This window comes from Arvicanthis niloticus, chromosome 5 (assembly GCF_011762505.2).
Source record: "Arvicanthis niloticus isolate mArvNil1 chromosome 5, mArvNil1.pat.X, whole genome shotgun sequence".
Taxonomy (NCBI): domain Eukaryota; kingdom Metazoa; phylum Chordata; class Mammalia; order Rodentia; family Muridae; genus Arvicanthis; species Arvicanthis niloticus.
In genome coordinates this window covers 9607977-9632798 of record NC_047662.1, presented here as the reverse complement: position 1 = coordinate 9632798, position 24822 = coordinate 9607977, and the positions used below count along the sequence as shown (strand labels likewise).

General features: G+C 39.3%; 1 protein-coding gene across 1 annotated transcript in view; it reads left to right on the top strand.

The window, feature by feature from the left end:
• The window catches only part of LOC117709600 (uncharacterized), a 127529-nt gene that overhangs the window by 67908 nt on the left and 34799 nt on the right, over nucleotides 1–24822 (top strand). Inside the window, 1 exon segment of the mRNA XM_076933779.1 lies at nucleotides 10232–11078. Within this exon segment, the coding sequence (XP_076789894.1) occupies nucleotides 10232–11078 (847 nt within the window).

Sequence of the window (24822 nt, the reverse complement as noted above, 5' to 3'; positions counted from 1 at the left end):
ATGCCAAGCTGAAGGCAATCTTCTAATTGTTACAGAACTTAAGATTAGGTCTCTTGCTAGTAATAGATTGAACCCAATATATATTAGAGGAACCAAAGCCATCTTGTCCTTTCTCTTTCTAAATAATTTGGAAGGAATTAGATGCAAAGGAACAAAAAAACAAGTTGAACAATTCTTTTTCCAGCAGGTAGTTACAATGCCATGGGTGGAGCAGCCATTATTTAAATTTCTCCAGCATAATCATTACAACTCTTGGCCCTGAAGCTGACCCTTCCAAGGAACAAACAAGGCAATAAACAAATTCCAGAAAACACCCTTCAAGGGGCTGGTCAGGATGACCTAGGCAAAAAGAGTATTTGTCACACAAACTTCTGCTGAACCCATTGTATAAACTTAATTCAAATGTAAATGTTTTTAATCTTGGCCTATATCCTGAGGCCTAGCCCAGAGATTATCTTTCCTGCACCAAGGACAAATTTCTGTCTTGTGACCGGATTATTTGCTAGTGCCTGTTTTTGAGACAGTCATTTTAAAAATGACTTGAATCTCCACATTTTAGAAACATCTTTTATCTTTACGGTTCTGTGCAAGCATTGCTTGTACAGTGGTCCCTTGTAAGGCAGCAGCCATGGACAGACCCTGATGGTAAGAGGGCCCAATTTTAGCGCAAAGACGAAAGTCTCCATGTAAGTCTGTCTTTGCTTTGTGCAACAGGCTGCATTAGCATTCTCATAAGCCAAATGAGTAACAAAAGGAATTCCTGTTTGAGGATCTCCAAAAATTCTACCAGCTGCTTTCAGCAGCCTGTCTACGAATTTCTGGAATGGTTCCTCAGAACCCTGTTTAATACTGAATAAATTTCCACTAAGATCCCCTTTAGTAGGTTTCAATCACAGCAGGCAACCATTGCAACCTATGTATGCAATCCTGTAGGCAGTTTAACCTGATTTAGCATTACCTTCACAATAACCTTCTCCTAGAAGCATGTTAAGATCCCAATCTGCATTGCCTGCCTGGGCAATCATCATGGCGGTTCTTACTGGTATCACGCCATTTTTGAGCTCCAAAGCAAGTAATCTCCTCCTAACAAAGTAGCCTTACATATAGTTTTCCAATATTTGAGCATTAAATTTGCTTCTACCACAGTATCCAATAAAGCTTGTGTGAAGGGGTCAGTAGACCCATATTGTGCCACAATTGTTTTTTAACTCTTTTATTTAACTCTACCTGCTATAGCCTTTCTTCTATAAACATAACCGAGTCAAAAAATTTCAAGCTCAACTGCCTGTCAGCTGTAGCCAAAGGAATGTTGGCAGTTAACGACATTTTTAAGTTTCCTTTGCAATATTAGCATGTAACCATAATTTTTGGAAACAAAACCAATTTTTAACAATGTAAGCAATCTATTTTCTCTCAAATCAACACCAAGTGGATTACTTTTACGTTACAAAGTTTGGCTGCTAGTTCTTATATATGAATGCACGGTAGTGCAGCCTTTAATATCTCACTAAATAGACATTGCTTTGATATCTTTTATACATCTGGTCTTTGAATGACTAACCCTGTGTTACCAGTTTTGAGCCAACTTTTTGTTACCAAAGTTGTAAATTTTTAATCAAACCCAATAACTTTAGGCCAATAATTTATAACCAAGACATGAACATATTTGTACCTTAAAACCAATTACAAACAAAAATGAAATAACAACACATCTTATATATTTAAACCAAACAAAATTTCTTGCTTTTTCTAGCCACAATTCTAAAATAAAAGCACCTTGTCACTGAGATTTTTCCAGGACAAACAACTCTTAACTTCCTTATTTAATACAAGAAACCTGCCTGTCCCTTTAAAAGCAACCTTTCCAGCTCAGCTCAGCTCCCAAACTTTTAGCTACAGGTGTTAAGCAAACTTAGCCGCTGCTCTGCATATTAGAACTGTCTTTGAAAACCAAGTTAAACTAGACCAAGTGTTGAATCAAGCAATTTTAACAATCTTTTAAACATTAAACATAGAACATGAAACATAGACGACCAATCATTCATACAACGAGACATGTGGACAGAAAACACAATGAGACACACGTGGACATTGGTGCACCAAGGACAAGACAATAAACAAAGAAAGCAGAACTAAGGATTTCTCTTAGTTTCTCTTAGTCTAAAACGTCTCCTGAATTTTCTCTTGTTCCTAGGAGAGCTCTGAAACAGCCTTTCCATTCTTTTTGCTGGCATAACCCAGAGAGAGAACAACTGCTTTTCAAAACCAGTTCTCTCTCTGAAGTTTAAGATCTAACACTTTATCCCTTTCTTTAGGAGATGGCTGTGGCTGCTTTTTTAGTTTTCCAATTTCTTCTAACCCTGCTCTTTCTCGTCTGAGGCAGCTCTTGAAGGCTGCGGGCATCTGCCGGTCTCCTATCCCGAATTCACTGTCACCCCTAGGCAAAGTAGGCATCGGGTCAACACCTATTTGACCTAGACCTATACCTATCCCTCACAACGCACTTCCTGCAAACATGGCCTCCCAAACTTACCTAGCGCTAGATTCAATACTGTTTGCTACTTCCTAAGTGCGCGGGATACATTCTTTTATTACCTTTTTCCCATGGGGCCCCACCTAGACAGTGTTTCCTCAGCTGGTCCCCGTTTTCAAGTCCCACGATGGCGCGCCAATCTGTAGCCGCCCGCGGCCACAAGTCAACTGGATTCACCTGAAAAGGGGGCTGGGAATGAAGGGGGAAGGAGGGCGAGAAGAGATGAGGCCAAGACAAAGTTCTCTGATCAAGGCCCCAAGCTTTAATGTTCAGCTCTCAATTTAAAGGGGAAGACCCAACCCACAACCCCTCCTGGTTCCAGATGGGTGGGATAATCCATAGTCCATTCCAGGTCACGGCCAGAGATGTCTTAGGGCAAGCCCCAGGGGCAGTTCCGCTTCTGTGTTCCGGGCAGCCAAGGTGGGTAGCTCCACCTAGATCCCGTCACTTGACCTTGTTGTGGCAACCAAGGTCTCTTCAGTCCTGCTCATGGTGGGGGGGAAGGTACAGATTACATTGATGGATCTCGGAATATTGAACCATCCCTGCATTCCTGGGATAAAGCCTACTTGATCTTGATGGATAATTGTTTTGATGTGTTGTTGGATTCAGTTTGTGAGAATTTTATTGAGTATTTTTGCATCAATATTCATAAGAGAGATTGGTCTGTAGTTCTCTTTCTTTGTTGGGTCTTTCTGTGGTTTAGGTATGAGTGTAATGGTAGCTTCATAGAACGAATTGGGTATTGTTCCTTCTGTTTCTATTCGATGGAATAGCTTGAAGAGGATTGGTATTAGGTCTTCCTTGAAGGTCTGAAAGAATTCTGCACTGAAAACATTTAGCCCCAGACATTTTTTGGTGGGAAGATTTTAAATGACTGTTTCTATTTCTTTAGGAGTTACTCGACTGTTTAGATGGTTTATCTGCTCCTCGTTTAACTTTGGTACCTGATATCTGTCTAGAAAATTGTCCATTTTATCAAGATTTTCCAATTTTGTTGAGTATAGGCCTTTGTAGTAGGCTCTGATGATTCTTTTAATTTCCTCTGTTTCTGTTGTTATGTCTCCCTTTTCAGTTCTGATTTTATTAATTTGAATATTGTCTCTGCAACCTTTGGTTAGTCTGGCTAAGGGTTTGTCTATCTTGTTGATTTTCTCAAAGAACCAGCTCCTGGTTTTGTTGATATTTTGTATAGTTCTTTTTGTTTCAGCTTGGTTGATTTCAGCCCTGAGTTTGATTATTTCCTGCCATCTACTCCTCTTGGGTATATTAGCTTCTCTTTGTTCTAACGCTTTCAGGTTTGCTATCAATTTATTAATGTACGTTCTTTCCATTTTCTTTTTGTGAGCACTTAGAGCTATGATTTTTCCTCTTAGTACTGCTTTCAATGAGTCCCACATGTTTTGATATGATGTGTCCTCATTTTCATTTAAATCTAAAAAGTCTTTAATTTCTTTCTTAATTTCTTCCTTGACCAAGTTATCATTGAGTAGAGCATTGTTCAGTTGCCAAGTGTATGTGGGCTTTCTGTTGTTTTTGTCCATGTCAAAGACGAGTCTTAGTCCATGGTGGTCTGATAAGGGATTATTTCAATCTTTTTGTATCTGTTGAGGCCTGTTTTGTGACCAATTATATGGTCTATTTTGGAGAAGATACCATGAGGTGCCGAGAAGAAGGTATATTCTTTTGTTTTAGGATGAAATGTTCTATAGATGTCAGTTAAATCCACTTGGTTCATAACTTCTCTTAGTTTCATTGTGTCTCTGTTTAGTTTCTGTTTCCATGATCTGTCCATAGCTGAGAGTGGGGTGTTGAAATCTCCCACTATTATTGTGTAGGGTGCAATGTATGCTTTAAGCTTTAGTAAAGTTTCTTTTATGTATGTGGGTGCCCTTGCATTTGGGGCATAGATGTTGAGAATTGCGAGTTCCTCTTGGTACATTTTTCCTTTGATGAATGTGAAATGTCCTCCTTTATCTTTTTTGATTACTTCTGGTTGAAAACTGATTTTATTTGATATTAGAATTGCTACTCCAGCTTTTTTCTTGGGACCATTTGCTTGGAAGATTGTTTTCCAACCTTTTACTCTGAGGTAGTGTCTGTCTTTTTCACAAAGTTGCGTTTCCTGAATGCAGCACAATGTTGGGTCCTGCTTACGTATCCAGTCTGATAGTCTATGTCTTTTTATTGGAGAATTGAGCCCATTGATATTAAGAGATATTAAGGAAAAATGGGTGTTGTTTCCTGTTATTTTTGTTTTTGGCAGTGGAGATATGTTTGTGTAGCTACCTTCTTTTACGGTTTTTGGAAGATTACTTTATTGCTTTTTCTAGGTTGTAGTTTTCCTCCTTGTGTTGGAGTTTTCCACCAATTATCCTTTGAAGTACTGGATTTGTGTTGAGATACTGTGTAAATTTGGATTTGTCATGGAATATTTTGGTTTCTCCATCAATAATGATTGACAGTTTTGCTGGGTAAAGTAGTCTGGGCTGACATTTGTGTTCTCTTAGGGTCTGTATGATATCAGTCCAGGATCTTCTGGCATTTATGGTCTCTGGTGAGAAGTCTGGTGTAATTCTTATAGGTCTGCCTTTATATGTTACTTTGCCTTTTTCCCTTACTGCTTTTAGTATTTTTTCTTTGTTTTGTACATTTGATGTTTTGACTATTATATGGCAGGAAGTATTTCTTTTCTGGTCTAAACTATTTGGAGTTCTGCAGGCTTCTTTTATATTTATGGAAATCTGTTTCTTTAGGTTAGGGAAGTTTTCCTCTATAATTTTGTTGAGGATATTTACTGGTCCTTTAAGTTGGGAGTCTTCCCCCTCATCTATACCTCTTATCCTTAGGTTTGGCATTCTCATTGTGTCTTGGATTTCTTGTATATTTTGGGTTAGTAGCTTTTTGTATTTTGCATTTTCTTTGACAGTTGTGTCAATGTTTTCCATGGTATCTTCTGCACATGAGATTCTCTCTTCCATCTCTTGTATTCTGTTGGTGATACTTGTGTCTATGACTCCTGATCTTTTTTTTTTTTTTAGGTTTTCTATCTCCAGGGTAGTCTCCTTTTGTGATTTCTTTATTGTTTCTACTTCCATTTTTAGATCCTGCATGGTTTTGTTTAATTCCTTCTCCCATTTGGTTGCATTTTCTTGCAATTCCTTAAGGGATTTTTGTGTTTCCTCTTTAAGGGTTTCTATCTGTCTACCAGTGTTCTCCTTAAGTTCTTTGAGAGTGTTATTTATGTCTTTCTTAAAGTCCTCTATCATCATCATGAGAAGTGATTTTAATTCTGAATCCTGCTTTTCTGGTGTGATGGGGTGTTCAGGGCTTGCTATGATGGAGGAACTGGGTTCTGATGATGCCATGTAACTTTGGACTCTGTTGCTTTCATCTTGTGCTTGCCTTTTTCCATCTGGTTAACTCTAGTGCTGCCTGTACTTGCTGTCTCTGACTGAAGCCTGTCTTTCCAGTTATCTCGCTTGTGTCTGATCTCCTAGGGGTCCAGATGTCTCTGTGATCTTTTCCAGCTGCACTGATTACAGTGGTACCTCTAGGATGCCTCAGGATATGGTGCCTCCAAGGTAGCAGTCCAGCTAGGTGTCTGCTGTTCTGGGTGCAGTGTCTCCTCTAGGATATCTCAGGATATGTTGTCTGATGCTCTGAGTTCAGTTGTTCCTCTGTGGCTCTGGGTTGAGTGGACCTTCCAGTATGTCCCAGGTGGAATCCGGGGTCCACACAACAGCAGACTGGGCAGAGGTCTGGTCCAGGCCTCAGATCCAGGAGAGGGGAGGAAGGGGAGTGCTAGTCCTCAGGGGCGGGGAGGGGGTTATCTGCTGGAATCTTAGCACTCACAGCACACAGCTATGGGCTTAGGGCAGTATGTGGGTCTTCCTACCTAATGCTGGCTGTGGGATCTGATCCCTGGAGCCTCCAGAATGTCTCCGGCGAAATCCGGGGTCCACACAACAGTAGCCATTATGCACCTAAAATCCTGAGTGCAGCATCATACCCTGCTGACTGAAGTCAGACATAGTACTGAGCTGCAATATGTTTAGAAACAATTAAATAATGTTTCTATGGAAAAGCAGCAAGTACCTTTACCTCTTAGTCATTTTTTCATGCTCCAGGTTTACATTGTTGAGGCTGATTTGTAATAGAGACAGTATAATAGGAGTGATTTATAGTTTTCATGAACAAAGGAACAATTATAGATCATACTTCTATGCAAGCTACAATTCTGATATATAAGTGGTCAAATTTTGATAAAAAAATAAGGTTAAAATTAGAAGGTTGAAATTTTAAATTGTTAATATTATGAGGAATAATTATTAAATACTCATGATGAATTAGTATAATTCTCCTTCAATTTAAAAACAAAATTTGATCAAAGAAAATGATTCTACTTCATTGGAATGCATTGTGACTTATGCCACTTGTTCAGACATACGTATCTAGTCAATCTGTAATGAAAAACTATATGGAATTTATGAAATTGTTACTATATGTATTGATTATGCCAGCTTGTATAAAATATTAAATATTTTAATGCTCTCAAATACTGTTTTTTCTACTTTATAGTTTTGAGTATATGCTCATAAGTAACTTCCCAAAGCATTTGATTTTCTGCATCATATGGAACATTGAATGTATGCCCTGATGCTGCAGTTCTATTCTGTTTAAGAAAAAAACTCTGATAGTTAGTTCATCCATTAATTCTGCATTTTATATTCTACCACTTTGTTCTACAAAGGATGTAACATTCTGTTTAGTCCTCAGATTGTTAAATAGATCTGTTGTAATGGAGACAAGTGAGATGCAGGTGTACACAGGAATAAGCAAGTGTCCACATTTTAGCATGCTGTGCATTGTATAATTTGAAAGCATGTTTCTTGAAATCATAGTTTGACAATATATGATGTGGCATTGGGATTTTATTTGATATCAACCCATACTCCCTAAAGTTACACTAGTACATCTAGACATCAAATGTATATGTTATATTCTGTAAGTGATTACTGTTTTTGAAATAATTATATCATACACTCTCAAAGAAATAGAAATAGAAGGAAATCTGAGTGTTTTACAAAGTATTTTTTATTAAAGTTACATTCATTTTTCTTCAATATATGTTGGTTACCTTTGCCTGAATGTATGCATATGTGCTGTGTTTTCCTCCTGCCAGTAGTGTTCAGAAGAGATCATTGGATTTTGAAGAACTGGTTTTAACATTCCATTGTTTAGTGTATTGTGGATGCTGAGAAACAAGTATCATAATAGAGGACCTTAAAAGACATTCTACAAATCAAACTGCACACAAAATTTTCAAATGTAGTAATGATGGCCAATCTTTTATTTACTGCTAAGGTCTCAGTAAATCAAAGAAAACTCATGAAGGTGAGAGCCTTTCTAAATGTGAGTGTTATGTTAAGTCATTGTATAGATTGTTTGTGGAAGAGCAGCAATTCATAACCTCAGACACTTTTCCATAGAACTTTTAAAAAAAATTTGTGCTTCAATATTTTCTTCAATCATTTGTATCACAAAGTATATCTTAATTAATTCTTTTTAACAGAGGAAAGATTTTGGTCCAGTAGCAAATATGTAATTTTTCATTCCAGGGTCCGTTAACCTTTAAGGATGTGGCTGTGGACTTCTCACTGGAGGAATGGGAATGTCTCGATCTTGCTCAGAGGGCATTGTACATGGAGGTGATGTTGGAGAATTACAAGAATCTATTGTTTGTTGGTAAGAATTCACTTTTTATTGACTTCCTGATTCTTTCTTTGAATGTTCCCACTTTTTGTTTATGCAATCTTTTTGAAGTGTCCAGAGACCCCCAAAAGAGGTGAATCATAATTTTTCTGGTTAAAATCATAATCTTTCATAGTGTTTTCTTTACATTTCTCTGCTTTTTTAGAAGAATAATCAGTGTAATATTCTCTGAGATTTCTTCTTACAACTAATTTACCATGATTCATGTCTTTCAAGTTCAAAAAATTAAATATTCAGAACACAGAATTATATTTCTATACATAAAATAGTTGTAGTATTTTAATCTTACCTTTGCTTTAAAATGTTCCCTCATTTATGATTTTTAAAACTGCAGAAGGTTTCAAGTGAATATAGAGCTGTTGTTATGGAGAAATTTTTTATTTACTTTTTAACAATTGGTTTAGTTCTTGGACATGATTATTTATCCTTTCATTTAGGATGCTGAAATAAAACTATTTACTGGTTTCCATGTCAATGTCAGTTACATTATAAATATATACCTGACCAAAGCTACACATTGTCACTGTGAATCAAATTGTAACCATAAAATTACAGGTACATTTTTTTGAGATCTACTTTTTCAAATTTCATTACAGGTTTGATCACTTATTTGTACTAGATTCTGCAAAGTACAATTTTCTTTTTTATATATTTGTTATTATATTTATTTACAGTTCAAATGATATCCCTCTTCCAGGTTCCTCCTCTGTAAATCCTCTTCCCCATATTTCCTTCCCCCTACTTCTATGAGAGTCTCCTCTTCCCACACTGCATTACCCCCTCACTGCACTAGGATTCCCATATGCTGGGGCACCGAGCCTTCACAGGACCAAGGGCCCCCACTCTCAATGATGCCAGATATGGCAGTCCTCTGCTATATATGTAGCTGGTGACATGAGTCCTTCCATGTGTACTCTTTGCTTAATGATTTTGTCCTTGGGGGGTCAGGGGGATCTAGTTGATCGATATTGTTCATCCTATGGGGTTGCAAATCCATTCAGCTCCTTCAATCTTTCCCCTAACTCCCCTATTGGGGTCCCCATGCTTAGTTCTATTGTTGGCTGCAAGCATCCATATTTATGTTGTTAAGGTGCTGCAGAGCCTCACAGGAGACAGCAATATCAGGCTCCTGTCAAGAAACACTTAATGGTATCAGCAATCCTGTCTTTGTTTCTTGTCTGTATGTGGAGTGGATCCCCAGGTGGGGCAGTGTCTGGATGGACTGTCCTTCAGTCTCTGATCCACTCATTGCCCCTGTATTTTCTTTAAGCATGAGCAATTACTGGTTAATATTTTTGAGGTGGGTAAGAGGTACAATATTAAAATACGTTTTAGAAGGCAATTATCATTTCCTATCATTTGATATAAATCAGACTTCAGGTTCTTATAAGGATCCATGTAATGATTTAAAAAATCTCTCTTGAGAGCATGCATCCATGAGAATGTATATTTTACCTATAACTTCAGCAAACACAGGTTATTGAGTCACTTTATACCCATTTGAGTAATCCCTGTCATCTCTAATTGCACTTTTTTCAGAAAATCATCGCATATGTGGAATGTGTAGGAAAGTCTTGGATCAAGACACACAGTACATTGTCCATGAGCATGTGAATATCCAAGAGAAGTCTTCTAAATGCAATGAACTTAGTAATCTGATTCATGAATCTACCCAAAGTACACCTCATAAAACTAACCACAGAGATGCATCTCTTCAGTTCTCAAATCTAAGAAGACTTAAGACTGGAAACACTGAAGAAGTGTGCAAGTATAAAGAATGTTAAAACAGTTTAAATGTATGTTCAGTCATTAGTCTCAATCAAGGAATCCACATAGGAAAGAAAGAACACAGTAGAAATACAGAATTTGATAAGGGTTTTCTCTCTAAACATAAACCATTGGTGAAACAAGAGAATAGTGAAGTAAATCCTTACAAATGTGGTGAACCTGACAAATGCTTTACCCAGAAAGACAATCTTGAAAGTCAGCAGAGCATTTATCCAGGAAAGAAACCTCACAAATGTAATGAATGTGAAAAACGTTTTATACAAAAATGCAAACTTAGCATGCCTCAGAGAATTCATACAGAAGGGAAACTTAACAAATGCAGTGTATGTAACAAATGCTTTGCTCAAAAATTTCATCTTTGTATTCATCAGAGAATTCATACAGGAGAGAAACCTTACAAATGCACTGAATGTGCCAAATGCTTTACCCAAAAAGGTAATCTGAAAATTCATGAGAGAATTCATACAGGAGAGAAACCTTACAAATGTAGAGAGTGTGACAAATGCTTTACTGAAACACGCAGTCTGAGAGTTCATATGAAAATTCATACTGGAGAAAAACCTTATGAGTGTAGTGAGTGTGACAAATGCTTTACTGAAAATGGAAACCTGAGAATTCATCAGAGACTTCATACAGGAGAGAAACCTTACAAATGCACTGAATGTGACAAATGCTTTTCTGAAAAAGGCAGTCTCAGAATTCATCAGAGAATTCATACAGGAGAGAAACCTTACAAATGCACTGAATGTGACAAAGGCTTTACCCATAAAGGCAGTCTGAGAATTCACCAGAGAATCCATACAGGAGAGAAACCTTGTAAATGTAGTGAGTGTTACAAATGCTTTACTGAAAAAGGCAGTCTGAGAATTCATCAGAGAATTCATACAGGAGAAAAACCTTACAAATGTAGAGAATGTCAAAAATTCTTTACCCAACAATCTCATCTTACTGTTCATCAGAGAATTCATACAAGAGAGAAACCTACAAATGCCACAAATGTGACAAATACTTTACCACTATAGTTAGTCTCAGAAGGCATCAGAAATTCATACATGAGATAAACCTTACAAGTATTCTGTATATGACAAATTCAATACCCACAATGTCACTCTGAAATTATCAGATTTCATACAGTATAGAAACTTTATGAATGAAGTAAATGAGAAATCCCTCTATCAGGAAATATTATCTTAAAAATTTTAGAAAATACTTAAAGGAGGAAAAACTTTCAAATGTGTTTAAAGTGTAAATTCTTTACTTTTGGCATATCTGTTAGAATGTAATGGAGAATTCATATGGGTGAGAATCTTAACAAGTGTAATGCATGTGGAAATATCTTTGACTTTATTTCAGGTCAACAGAAATATCTAAAATTTTTTAGTGGAGAAAGTTTTTTTGTTGGGAAAAATGTGGCATATGTTTTATCCGGGTGTTTTCTTTACAACATTTGAGCCTCTACACTAGAGAATTAATACAATTATAAAAACTTGTGTAATCTTTCTTGAAATGTCCAAATCTTAGATAATGTCAACTATTTATGTTTGGTAAAACTGAAAATGTGACAATGTAGGATAGTTTTCATTAAGCTTTTTTCTTGTTCACCCTCAGATATTACCAGATGAAGGCAAGTGTGAAATCCAGAAGGATATAGAGTTGTATAAGACTTTCATGGATAGAGAAATAATGCATTCCCAAGGGAAAATAATTGAGGTGTACACGATAGACCTCAAAATGTGTAATAAAACTGACAGCATTCTGTTCATTTTATTCAAATGAGCAAACTCAGAAAAGTTGTACTGAAACAAAGAGTGTTGTAGAAACTGAGCCTCTGCATTTCACATATCCAGTATTCATAATTCTTATCAAATGCTGGATTTATGTTTCAGTATAAATACTGACTATAAGACCTTTGTGTTCAACAACTCTGACCCCTTTGTCCTGTAAATAAAGCTGAATGATTCAACAAGGTTGACTTGTTTGTTTTCAGTTTGCACTTGGGTTACTTAGATGAATATATGTTACATCTTCCCAACAAATGTCTTTCACAAGACATATGCTGAAGTCATAAATATTTTCTGCAAACCTGTAACGTAAATGTTATAGTAGTGATTATCAAGAACTTAGTAACAACCTCTTTGGAGTTGGAATGATCCTTTCATGGGTGTTGCTTAACAACATCAGAAAACATATATCTCTAATGGTCTTAGAACTGAGAAATCATTCATTCAACTCCAGGTTAGTCTGTCCACATACAAATAATTTAAATTGTGTGTCAGTGGTTAGCATTACAAAAGTTAGAAACACTGAATTAGAGATAATGATTGGTGTTAACTAAAATAGGGAAGATTCTTTGCAATATTCTAGGCATACTGCCTAGAATTGAAGTACTAGGTTAAGTTAAAAATACTTGAAACAAAAAACATGTAGAGCCTCAGAGCCTCAGCCATAAGACTGCACTCTCTGTCTGTCTGTCTGTCTGTCTCTCTCTCTCTCTCTGTCTCTCTTGATTTCAAGGGAGTATGAGATAAAAGTCTACCAAAAAATAAATAAAAACATGGCTTCATTGTTTTCAGGGATAACCATTCAGACTCTATGCTTTGATTTCCATTTTTTCTAAATCATTTAGAGTATGCTAACATTTTACACATCTCACAATACACTCTGAACAAAAACACAAAAACTTGCTATTAAGGTATTGTCTTCATCTTAAATTTATGTGTAAGTCCATTCATACAAATATCATGATCTGTAAATCTTTAAATGAATATCTTTTATGTAGTGGATGAGATACACACTCATGCACAGTTTATAACTCCAAACATTCTGGAAATACATTTGGAAGTACATTTGAAAAATATGAGAAAAATCTTTACTCCAAGCTGATGCATTATATCAGAATGTTTAACTAAATTCAAGAAGGCTCTGAAATTATCTAAGAAAAAATTCAAAGCTTTCAATGAACAAATCCATATCACTATATATGTTTCTTGATTAGAAACATAAGGAAATTATTTAACTTGTGAGAAACTACTCAGTGATACACTTACATTGTTCTCAGTATTGGAATTTTTTGAAACAGGACTTCATTAGTAGAATCTTACTACTAGTAGAAGCAGTAGAGACCCTTGCTATCAAATGATCATAGGTAATTTCTGTCAATTGCTGCATCAGGAGTGTTGAAGCTCACACACCATGCAATATAAAGTTATATGTCTAGAATATCCCTTAACCGTTTTTAAAATGCAACCAGTTGGAGAATCTCTGGTGATTCCAATTTGACATGTTCAATGGGTATAGACCTCACTGCTTCATGGCTTAGAGATCATTATCCCAAATATGCTGGGATTTCCAGTGTCATGGAAGAATTTTAAATAGAGCACAATGAAAACACATATTACCTTCTCCAGTTGGCAAGGCCCATGAGAAATCATTTTTAAAAAGATTTCTGCTATTAATATGTCTTTTCTGTTATTATTAAACATATATAAAACAATCACTAGTTATTAGCCCACCCCTTTAGAGCAGATCTCTACAGATCAAAAAGATGTCCCATCTTGTAAGTGATACTATATAGACAAATAGATGTGTTCTTAGGTCTTAATGATGATCTTATAAGAATTTCTAAAATTATATCAGTGATTATTAAACTCTTTTATAGTGGAAGTGCTATTAGGTCTTCTGATAGTCAAATAAGCAATGAGAACTCTGTCAGTCTCCCAAGTATTGCCAGTTATTTGTTCCTAGGTAGTATCCAGACTTTCTCCTACTCGGAGCACATTCCAAGATTTGTAAAACAATTAACCAAAGGTCATAAAATGGGAACTAACAATTATTATAGGTGATGGGACAGAAGGTAAAATATTGACTCAGTTTATCTATACAAATTTTCCCCAATAATTTAGTTATGAGTTTTAATTTCTAGTGAACTTGTGGAGCTGTGACAGTTGATGGATATTTAGCCAGATAATTACTCCCAATGGATATGCATATAAACATTCTCTGTTGTAAACTTCCAATTTAATTTATGATTTGATATTTGGTGTGAACTTGTGATGAATGCATTAACATGTGATCATGTACTCTGAAGGATGTATAAGTACTGCAGACAAATAGATGAGAGAAGAATTTTTTCCTTTTCCCCAATTAGAGAAGACTTTCTTTTTTCTCTGTTTAGGATCTTTTCACAGTTCGTCCTAAATAGCTTTCATAAAAAAAACATTTTGCAATTTAGTAATAAATGATAAAATCACATTCCAATGTGTCTCTTTTTCTTCATCCAACTTCAGACAAGCAGGCAGCAAGTTAGAGTCACACAGTTCCTGCTGAGATAGAACAAAGGCCATATTACTTAATACTCCCTTGTTTGGTGACAGTTGTTATTTCCCTAAACCAGCAGCCTTTTAGCCTCAGAAAGAGCAAGAAAGTTTTTAGGATTTTTTAGAAGTTATCATCAGCATTTCAGTACAGTTTGAGAGCTAGAATGTTTGTAGACCCTCAGACATTAAAGCCACACCAGAGCCTTACTCTGTATTCCCCATTGCTACAGTATCTGGGCAGGGAAGCTCCTGGCCCAGTTATGTGCATGCCAGCCATCACAGCAAAGGCTGATCATCCCTAATCTGAAATTTTAAAATCCAATACACCCCCAAATTAAAAATTCTTATAATATCATGTAATTCCATTAGTGGAAAAATCCATGTTCTCAGTGTTTATTGTCACTGTAAACAAGTTTAGAGTAACCCAGAAAACATGCTGCTAGACATGTCTGTGAGGGCATTTCCTCAGAGCTTCAGCTGGAAATGGAACACAACCTGGATGTATGCATCACCAAACAGTGCACTGTGGACTTGGACTAAATCAAAAGTGTGGGAAGCAGCTCTGCTCTCGCCATTACAAGGTGGCACTTGGCATAGGCATTGCTTGAGAGAAAAGACAACTCCATATGTGGAGTTATATGTGCTGAGAGGTGTGGTTACCCGATCGCCTTACCTCGTGTCATTGAGAGTGGCCAATTAGTAGTGACATCGTGGCAATCGCTGATTGGAACAAGGAAAAGGTTTTAAGGGGATGCACGGGGAGGAGAGGAGAGAGAGAAGAAGCTCGCTGTACAGGGATAGCTGAATAAACTGCTTGAAGAAGAACACGGTTGCTGTTGCTTATTCCACGGTTCAGACATGGGTAGCTACACAAATGTAGAAAGTAAGCTGAGCACCAGCATGAATCTCTCCCTGCTTCTGTACTGCAGACACAAAGTGACCATTTACTTTCATGCTCCTGTCACCATGGTTTTTTTTTTTTTTTTTTTTTTTTTTTTTTTTTTTTTTTTTTTTTTTTTTTTTTGTCAGGCAGGCTTGTATCCCTCTGGAACCAGGAGTCTGTCTTATATGAAGCCTTGCTTAAATTGGTTTTTTTCCAGGTCTATTATCTGTCTATTCATCTGTCTGTCTGTCTGTCTGTCTGTCTGTCTGTCTGTCTATCTATCCATCCATCCATTCATCCACCCACCCAGCTACGTACCTACATATCTATCATTCTCATTCTGGCTGTAAGTATATAGGCACGAATTTGGAGGTCAGGGGACAACTTGCAGGAATTGTTTCTCTTCTTCCACTGGGTGTATTCGTGGAACAGACCTGAGATCACTAGGATTGTGCAGGAAGCACTTTTACCTGAAGAGCCATCTTATTAGCCCTTGTGTTAGGCTCTCTTCCCCAGGGATGCATGTGTAAAAATCACATAAGAATCATTCGTTTGAATTTGTTCCTCATGCCCAAGAGGTCTCATGTATGTAAATGTTTAAAAATCCTGAACACTAAAGTAGATCTAGTATCAGGCAGTTAAACCAGGCTCAGGGGGCCTGGAGTGGTATATATAGGTATACCTGGGCTATGGCACAACACTAGAGACTGCAATAATTACCCAACAGAAATCTAACTGTTCCTAGTTCTTGAGGTTTAAGTCCAATGTCAGGCTCCAGTTGTCGGGCCCCTGATGGTCTCTCTCCTTTGCTTCTAGACAGCCACACAATCTCTTTGTGCTTGTACCTAGCTATAGATCCTTGTTTAAAAGAACAGCAATCTTACTGGAGTAGGGCTAAGAGATGCAGAAGGGGGAGAGCAGATTCACCATGCTTTGGAGGGACAGAGAGCCACAAGCCATGAGCTTTCTGAGCCAATGAATCTCTGTGAAGTCCTGACTGTCCATGCATTTGCTCTGTAGATGATGTTGGCTCCAAACTCAGGAGATCCTCCTACCTATATTATACTTCACAATGTCTGACTTCGTTCCTCATTCTTGTTGTGAGACAGAGACCCCAGTTCATGTTCCAGCCAGGAGATTATGAAGACAAACCCTTTAGATAACACAGGAATAAAATCTGCAGCACCCTGGGTGGTGGCTGTGGCCACAGAGAGATGAAGTGAATTACTTCTCTTTGGTTAGTTGTCTTGTTGTAATTGTAAATAGAGACTGCAATGTCCATTTCACTTCTCACTGACATTGACATAGATGATGAAAGCCAGCTCCAGATGTCACACGATATACTCAAGGTCACAGTCTGAAACCACTCCTTGCTCTCCCTATTTTGGCTGAAATAAATACTCAGAGTAAGACAAGAGCCAGGTAGAGAGAAAGACTTTTTGTTGAGCCAAAATGTGAATTCCTGGAACATCACAGTATCACAGAACACTTGTTTCAGAAGAAGTAAATAAAGTTGCAAGGCATGCTATGTAATGAACCCAGAAGAGACAGGAAACCAACACACACACAGACACACACACACATAGACACACACATAGACACACACACACACACACACACACACACACACACACACACACACGTAGGAAGCCGCTATCAGCAGTGGTATAATGTGCCATCCCAAGATGGCGCTGGCCACATGTCTTCCCAGCAGTAAACAAGTAACTGCGCAGCTGCAAAGGCAGAAAACCCGCCAAAGTCACTGGCCAATCCCGAGGCGTAATATTGGGTGGTGAGCGAATAGCCAATCAGAAGTGAATAAGTCACTCTAGGGTGTATTTAAGCTAGGCCCCTTCTGCGTCTCAGCCCTTCCGCTTCCTTCCGCGTCCTTCCGCGTTTTCCTCGTCTGTGTTACAGAGTAAAGCCTCGTTTTGCAGTAACTACCCAAATTCTGCCTCTCGTGTTTCTCTTCCACGGGCGTGGGGGGACACGGGAGGCGCGCGTTATACACACACACACACACACACACACACACACACACACACACACACAGAAAAACCCTAGAAGTAATCTGGTGATGACACACACCCCACATATAATCCCAGCACTGGAAAGGATAAGGCAGAAGGATCAGGATGTCAAGGTCAACAGTAGCTTCTACAAAAGATGAACAGGGAATAAAATAACATGAAATAAATAAATGCTAGTTAAAAAATTATATGACTAGCCTGTCATATAATGGAATATTATCCAACCTCTAAATATGAAAAAAAAAACCTCTGAAGAAAAGAATTCTGTAGTCTTATTATTATCTAGTCTACAACCCTGCTTGTATACTTAATAAACTTTTTTCTTCCAGGAAATAAATTTGTTAAGAAAATTTGGACACATTATTCCATAGATGAACCATTGACATTATATACAGTGAAATAAGCTCACCAAGAAAGGATAGATGTCACTATATTCCAGGTATATACACTTCCTAGAATAGTTAAATTCACAGATACAGAAAGAGTGATGGCTGCCAGCAACAAGAGGAGACAGACATTAGGAGGTAAACTTAATGAGGACAGAGTTTCCCGAGATAAAGTGAGGGGAGCTGGACAAGAATTCTTGTACTGGCAACATGGTTCAAGGAGGTTGATGCCCAGGACTGATATAAAGAAGAGAACTGATTCCTCAGGGATGTCTACTGATCTCTACTTGTGCACTTTGGCAAATGCACCCTTTATATTAGTACACAGACAGACAGAGCCTTTAAAGGTCAAATTTTTCCTTTCAGATTCTAAAAAGTACATTCCCTAATGTATCTCACAGTTCTTAAATAACCTGTCCAAAACATAAGTAACTAATCATTCATTATTCTACTCTTGATATTAATGAGAAGACATATTAGGCAAAAACATTCATTTATTTTTATTTTATGTATATGAGTGTTCCATATGTATGTATGTAAGTAAGTATGTATGTACATGGCGTAAGAGAGGGTGGTGGAATTTTCATAACCTGGATCATGAATGACTGTGAGCCACCACATAGGTGCTTGCAACAGAACCCTGGTCATCTAAGAGCAGCGAGCACTCACAACCCCCTAGGAACCTCTTCAGCCCATGTGAGAAAAAAATGTTTCTTAAATAAAAGGTACAACATCTTACACAAAGAAACAAATCGGAAATTCAAAAAAATAAATGAAGTAAGCCTTTACCTTAAACATTTGGGGCATTAACTTGTTACTACTGCATGACCAGACTTACTCTGGTCACATCATGGAGTATGGAAGATAAGCAAATATTTTTTCAAAGCTTTATGAGCTGCAGGGGAATAAGACAATCCTTAAAGGTAAGGAACTTAGAAACAAACAAACAAACAAACAAACGCATGCTTATCAGGACAAGATGGTAGGTACCTACATTCTTTGCACCCAGAGGCAAAGGCCTTAAGGTAAAGGTCATCTTGATCTCAAAAAACTAAAACAGAATGCACAAAAAGCAAATGCCTCTGAATAGTTCACGTTCCCATTTGCTTTGTTTTCGTCTATGAATTTGGCATTAAAAAAAAGAATTTTTGTATTTTTCTTTCAAATGCACAGGTGTTTAGCCTGCATATATGTCTGCCTGTGCATCATGTGCATGCTTGTGCCCATAAAGGCCAGAAGAGTCCATCAAATTTTCTGGAACTAAAATTCCAAAAGATTATGAACCACTGTGTAGGTGGTACAATTGAACCTGGCATCTCTCAATGAGCACCTAGTCCCATCTGCTCAGCCATTTCTCCATCCTGAAATTGGATCTAAAATAAATACTTATGTGTGTGAACACATGTGCACAAGTGTCTACAGAGCCTAGAGAGGAGTGTTGAGTCCCCTGCAGCTGGAGTTACAGATATCTGTGTACCAGTGAGTACAGGTGATCCACTGCCTGCCTGCCCTCTGATGGAGACGTATCTTAGTGATTTTCCACTACTAGAGTAAAACAGCATGACCAAGGCAACTTACAGGGGGAAGGTTTTAAATGATTCTTGAAGGCTAGAGCCTGTGGTAAAGGGCACAGCCTGGCAGCATGGCAGCTGAGACAGAAACTGAGAGCTGAGGACTCATATGCAGAACCACAAAGAGGATACAGAGTGAATGTACTCAGAAGTGTGAGGCTTTAAACTCCCCATGCCTACATTCAGTGACATTATTCCTCCAAGGCCACACCTTCACAGACACTAAGCAGTCACGTTTTAGAGACTACAGAGAATATGTTCATTAAAACACTACAAGTAGTATGTGCTCTTAACTGCTGAGCCTTCCCTCACATGTAAAGCTCATATTTAATATTATGCAACCATGCATAGAAGGCATGGGAGAAACAGCATCCCATTCTCTAACACCTGCAAGATTTTTTTTGATGAGTTTGTTGGCTGTCAGCTTCCTAATGTACCTTCCTAGGGTTGTGAGTGCTGCACTTTCTAGTAGTGGGCCCAGAAAACACCAGGGACCTCAAGAGAACCCTTCCACTGAGATCAAGGAGAGAGCTCACTTAACATGAGACACATTTTTCAGTGAGTCTCCCATGGTGAGACTGTGTATGTGTGCGGATACAGGTGTACATATGCCATGACATGCATATGAAATCCTTAAGACCACATTGAGTGTGGGTCTATACATTTCACCTTGAGGTATGGGTTTATTTGTTGTTCTTCCAATGTGTATGCCAAGTTCTGTTGCCCATCAGCCTTTGGGATTCCTTTGTCTCCAACTCTCGTATTGTCCTAGGATTGTGAACACTTGCTGTGCACTTGGTTTTTGTATTGATCCTGGAGATTTGAATTCAGGTCCTCAAACTTACATAGTTAGGATACTTATATATTGAGTTAGCTCCTCAGGACTGAGATACTTTAACACTCACCTTGGTCTAGCCTTCTTTAGGGATACAAACCTTTATCTGTTTGGTAGATAGCAATCTATCTAGACCTGAGAGACACAGATTAATCTAGTATTATGAGAAGGGTTCAGTGGTACATACCCATATTCCATACTCAGAAGGTAGATGAAGAAGGATCAGAAGTTCAAGGATAACCTTGAAAACATAGTGAGTTCCAGTCTAGCCTGGGCTTTGTGAGACCATATTGTAAAGAATACACACACACACAAGCCACATTCCACATAGTGAGTGTGCACCCTCAAATACCTGGTGTCTACCTTAGGCAAAGCAAGACCAGATGAGTCCAGGACACCTGGATTTAAAGAGGACCAGCAGAATAGAGGCTTACATGGAAACAGGAAGTGTAGGTCCCTTGAGGTTTATTAGCCCACTACTCAGAGCACTCCCTCCCCTCTGTCTTGGAATTCTCACTTTCAAGACCTCAGGAGACAGAGGGGCCAACTGAGGAAAGACATCTCAGCCACCTCCATCTTGGTCACTTCCAGCTCTCAAGTGCTTCTCCTCTGGGTGGGGGGGGGATGATGGCACTGGTAGAATACTGTCACCTTCACAGTAGTCAGTCCACATGACTTCTAGTGGGAGGGAAAGAGATGGGCAACCTGAGCCTATGACCAGATGAGTGGTGGGTCCTGTGCTGGAAGGGCCTGGAAGGAAAATAGGGAGGCCTTGGGGAACTACAAGGGGACAGATGAATAGTAAATTATAGAGAGTTCCTGGGGGTGTGAGGTATAGTAACAGTCATAGCTTCTGTTGCACCATAGAGTGAGTGCCTCCTTCCTAGCTAGACTGGAGCAGGTGTCAAGGAGTGTCAAAATTGTATGGGACACCTTGTCAGAGGCTAGGCTCCCCATCTTGATGAGATCTGTCCCACCTGGACCTTTTTCCACCCCAGGCTGGGACAAACCCTGAACCCTGTGAGTTGGTATGGGCTTGTGGCTGATAGAGGCTGGCACTGTGCTGCTCCACAAGACACAGAGGATCAGAGGTCCAGACTCAGAACTTATTTTTTTATAATTTGGAGGCAGGATATCCCAACCCAGCAGACAGTGCTGTGGACAGCAAATGCATCTGCCAAACACAACAGTGAAAAATCCCTCTGAGCACCCACAAAACCCTCTCTGGGATAGAAGCTATGTCTATCCACTGGTTTAGAGTAGGTCAGCCCACACTCAGGCATCCCTTTCCCCAAGGGACCAGCCACATGATGGTATAAAATAGAAAAAGTGTATTCAGAGCATGGGGAGGGGATTTAAGAGGGTAGTAGATGCAGAAAAAAGGGAGAGAGAGAGAGAGAGAGAGAGAGAGAGAGAGAGAGAGAGAGAGAGAGAGAGAGAGAGAGATTGGTCATGAGCAGGTGGAGAGAAAGGGAAGGGCAGGGGAAGAGTTGAAGAGACAGAGGGATGAAGAGAGAAAGAGTGCAAGAGAACAAAAAAAAAAAACAAGAGAGCAAGAGATTAAGAGAGAGAGAGGTGGGGAATAAAAGCAGCCCATTTTATAGTGGGCCAGGCCTACCTGGCTGTTTCCAGGTAACTGTGGGGAGGAGCATACCTAGCTGTTGCTACATATTTGTGGAGGTGGAGTTTAGACAGAATGTTATCATTCTACCATTTTGGTTTAATTAAAAAAGAAAAATTACAAAGAGTGGATCGTAAAGCAGGAATAAGGTCGTTGTGATATCTGGCTACTTCCTGCTGGCATTGGGGACAACATGTCTCTAGGGTACCTAGAAGAATGGGTATGGGAGATGTTTGTTCAGTCTTAGGAGAGTTGGCTGGTTGCTGCCATCCAGGGTTTGGGGAGCCATCTGAGCATAGGTCAGAAGGAACAGGTCCAGTAGAAGCATCTCTGTGTGTGACAGGAGATGGAGTATCTGGAGGTTGCTTCTCTGGAGCTGTTCAGGATGCACCTGGATTTGACAAGATGCAGGGAATAAGACTAAGTACGTTTGGGAGACAGAAAAAATTTTTTCCAAGATGTACATTTGAAATCCAGAGGAATTCTACCTTCTGGCATAGGTAGTAGGTGGGAACTTTAGGCAGATGTACTTATCTGGATGGAGTCTATTGGGTTTACAAGAGGCAGATCTGAGTAGGTTTCCTGTGGCTTATAAGTTTACAAAAGAGATAACAGCATGAGTTAACAACACAAGCAGTCTTTAAGATGATCCTTTGTTAGATCGCATAGTGGAATGTTTTATTAGAGTTAGGCAAATCCATAGGACCTCAGATAATATTAGGAAAGTGGCATAGCAAGAAGAGGTAATATGAGGCATTTATTTGATGGTAACTGAATTTAGGTAATGAGGTAACAGATTCCATCTGTGAAAACTTAGCTGTCAATGTAGTCAGAAGTCTGAGAAAGAGTAAACAACAATCTACCAGTATATGTTTAAAAACTGACAGAGTCCACTAGCCAAGAGTTCCCTTGGTCTCCACAGTCTCTTGGGTGAAGTCAGTCTAGCTTTCAAGTGCAGAAGAAGTAGGGCTTTTTCTCTATGGAATGGATACGCATGGCATGAAAAGTGACTTACCTTGGTTTAGCCAAGTCATTTGACTCATGGCATCCAGTTTTGTGCACAGCATTTGTCAGTGATCATATCATCATATACAATCCAAGGCAGTATCTCCTAGGTGTTCTGAAACCATCTTGGGTCAACTGTTAGAGGCTTTGGAATTCTGTTGGTCATAAACTTAGATATATTATTAGCAGACTTCTGACAAGATTGAGGGCTGTATGAATTGGTGGTAACTGAAGAGAATTTAATAGCAGTAATAAAAATCTATCAAGACAGGATAGGAAAGAAAATCTTCAGTAACTTTGGCAGGTTGTGTAGGTAGAAAAAAGCACATTTTTGTATTAGTGAAGAAACATTTGGCTAGGACCAGAATAAGAAAGCTTGCAGCAGTGGCACAAGATTGTGGTGACAGAACTGAGCACGCAGGCAGTAGGAACAGGGCAGGGGTGTGGGAGCATGAAAAGGTTAGCACTTGGGAAACCTTTTTTTTTTTTCCATTTATCAGACTGCTGGCTGTATGTGTGAAGATCTCTTAAGATAATTATCTAATGGGTACTGAATCCAGACATTCAAAGACAATTAAGCACCCATTGGGTGATGGAAATGTTACTGAACTATTCATACCGGTATCCCATGAAGAATTTAGGAAGGAGTCAGTGTACAGCCAAGCTAGAAATTCAGGACATCATGTGAATTGCTAGGGGCTGCAGCGGTGGAGATCTCCTGGAAGTCGCCAGAAAGCACTTCAACTCAGTACCTGGAATTTGTACCAGCTGCAAGAGCTTGAGGGATATATGAACTGTTTTTGATAAGGGAGGCCACCCAAGGGTCTGCTGCTGCCTCTGTAGGGTGGGGCATCCTACTAGCAGCCAGAAGTCAAACCCCAGTGCCTCTGGTGGCTGGAGTCCATGGTGGTCGGTGGGGAAAAGCAAGCAGCCTGAGTAGTGTGTTTGGTATCTTAGCAATGGTGTACACACTGATACCACTCACTTTATAGGTCCTGGGAAGAGAAGGAGAGAGGTTCTCTCGCATGCAGCAGCAGCCAAGCCATTTGTGAGGGTGTTTGCAGGCATGGGAAAGCAAGTCTCAGGGTCCTTGGCAGGATGCAAGGAGCATGGAAAGACCCAGAGCAGAGCTATGGAGCAGAGGGAGGAGGACAACAAGCCCCAGCCCCTCTTTTCCAGCAATCCAGCTGAACTAAGTGGCAGCAGCCAGCCGAAAATGATGGAGGAGGAAAGGAGGGAAGTCTATGCTATGCTATGAGTTGTGTCAATAGAAAGGGGTGAAAGACCAAACCATGGGCAAGACATATTGAGGGCTGGGGACTAAAGCTTGGAGCCAGTGTTGAGTGAGCAGTTTGTTCAGGACAAGCCTGGGGTTCTCAGCCTGGAGAAAGAAACTATCTTAAAGGAAAATGGAAAGGTCTCACCCAAGGGAAGAAATCCTAGAAAGAGGGTGAGGACAGCACAGGGTTGGTTCTGAGCTCAAGAAATCTTCCCTGGGACCATGTGGACAGTTACTCTGACCAGTGGGGGGTGGGGTCTTACCAGTTCTAGGCTAGGCTAGCAAGTGTGGGTCTCTTGTAGTAGCTGACTTGGGATGCAACTTGCAGATTTCCCCTCAGACCCAGTCAGCTTTTAATATGCTTGCTGCTGCAGGCTTAGATCTCTGCCCAAGCTGGGTTTTTTAGAGGTGTGGGAGGGGCAGTGGAAATTTCTGTCAGGTTAGACAGGTTCTAATCAATACTTTGGGTGCCAATATGTTGCAGTAAATATCCAATCCCAATAAGCCTGTGCAAAGAATATGCCACTGAGGTATAATATTTATCAGCTGCACACCTAGATTGGGCAGATTCACCACTACACTACTCCATTCCCCAGCTATGTGATCCCTTGCTTTTGTGGCTTCTCCAAGCCACAGGGTTCTGCACCACCTTCCCTCCACCTCCTTTTATTCTGTCTTTTTGTCTCTTGTGTGTTCTTGTCTGCCTCTCCTCCTTCCTCTCTTCTCCCTCTCTAAAGCCTCCAGTCCTACATTTCTCTTTCACTGCCCAATCACAGGCTCTAGCCTTTACTTGTGCCAGA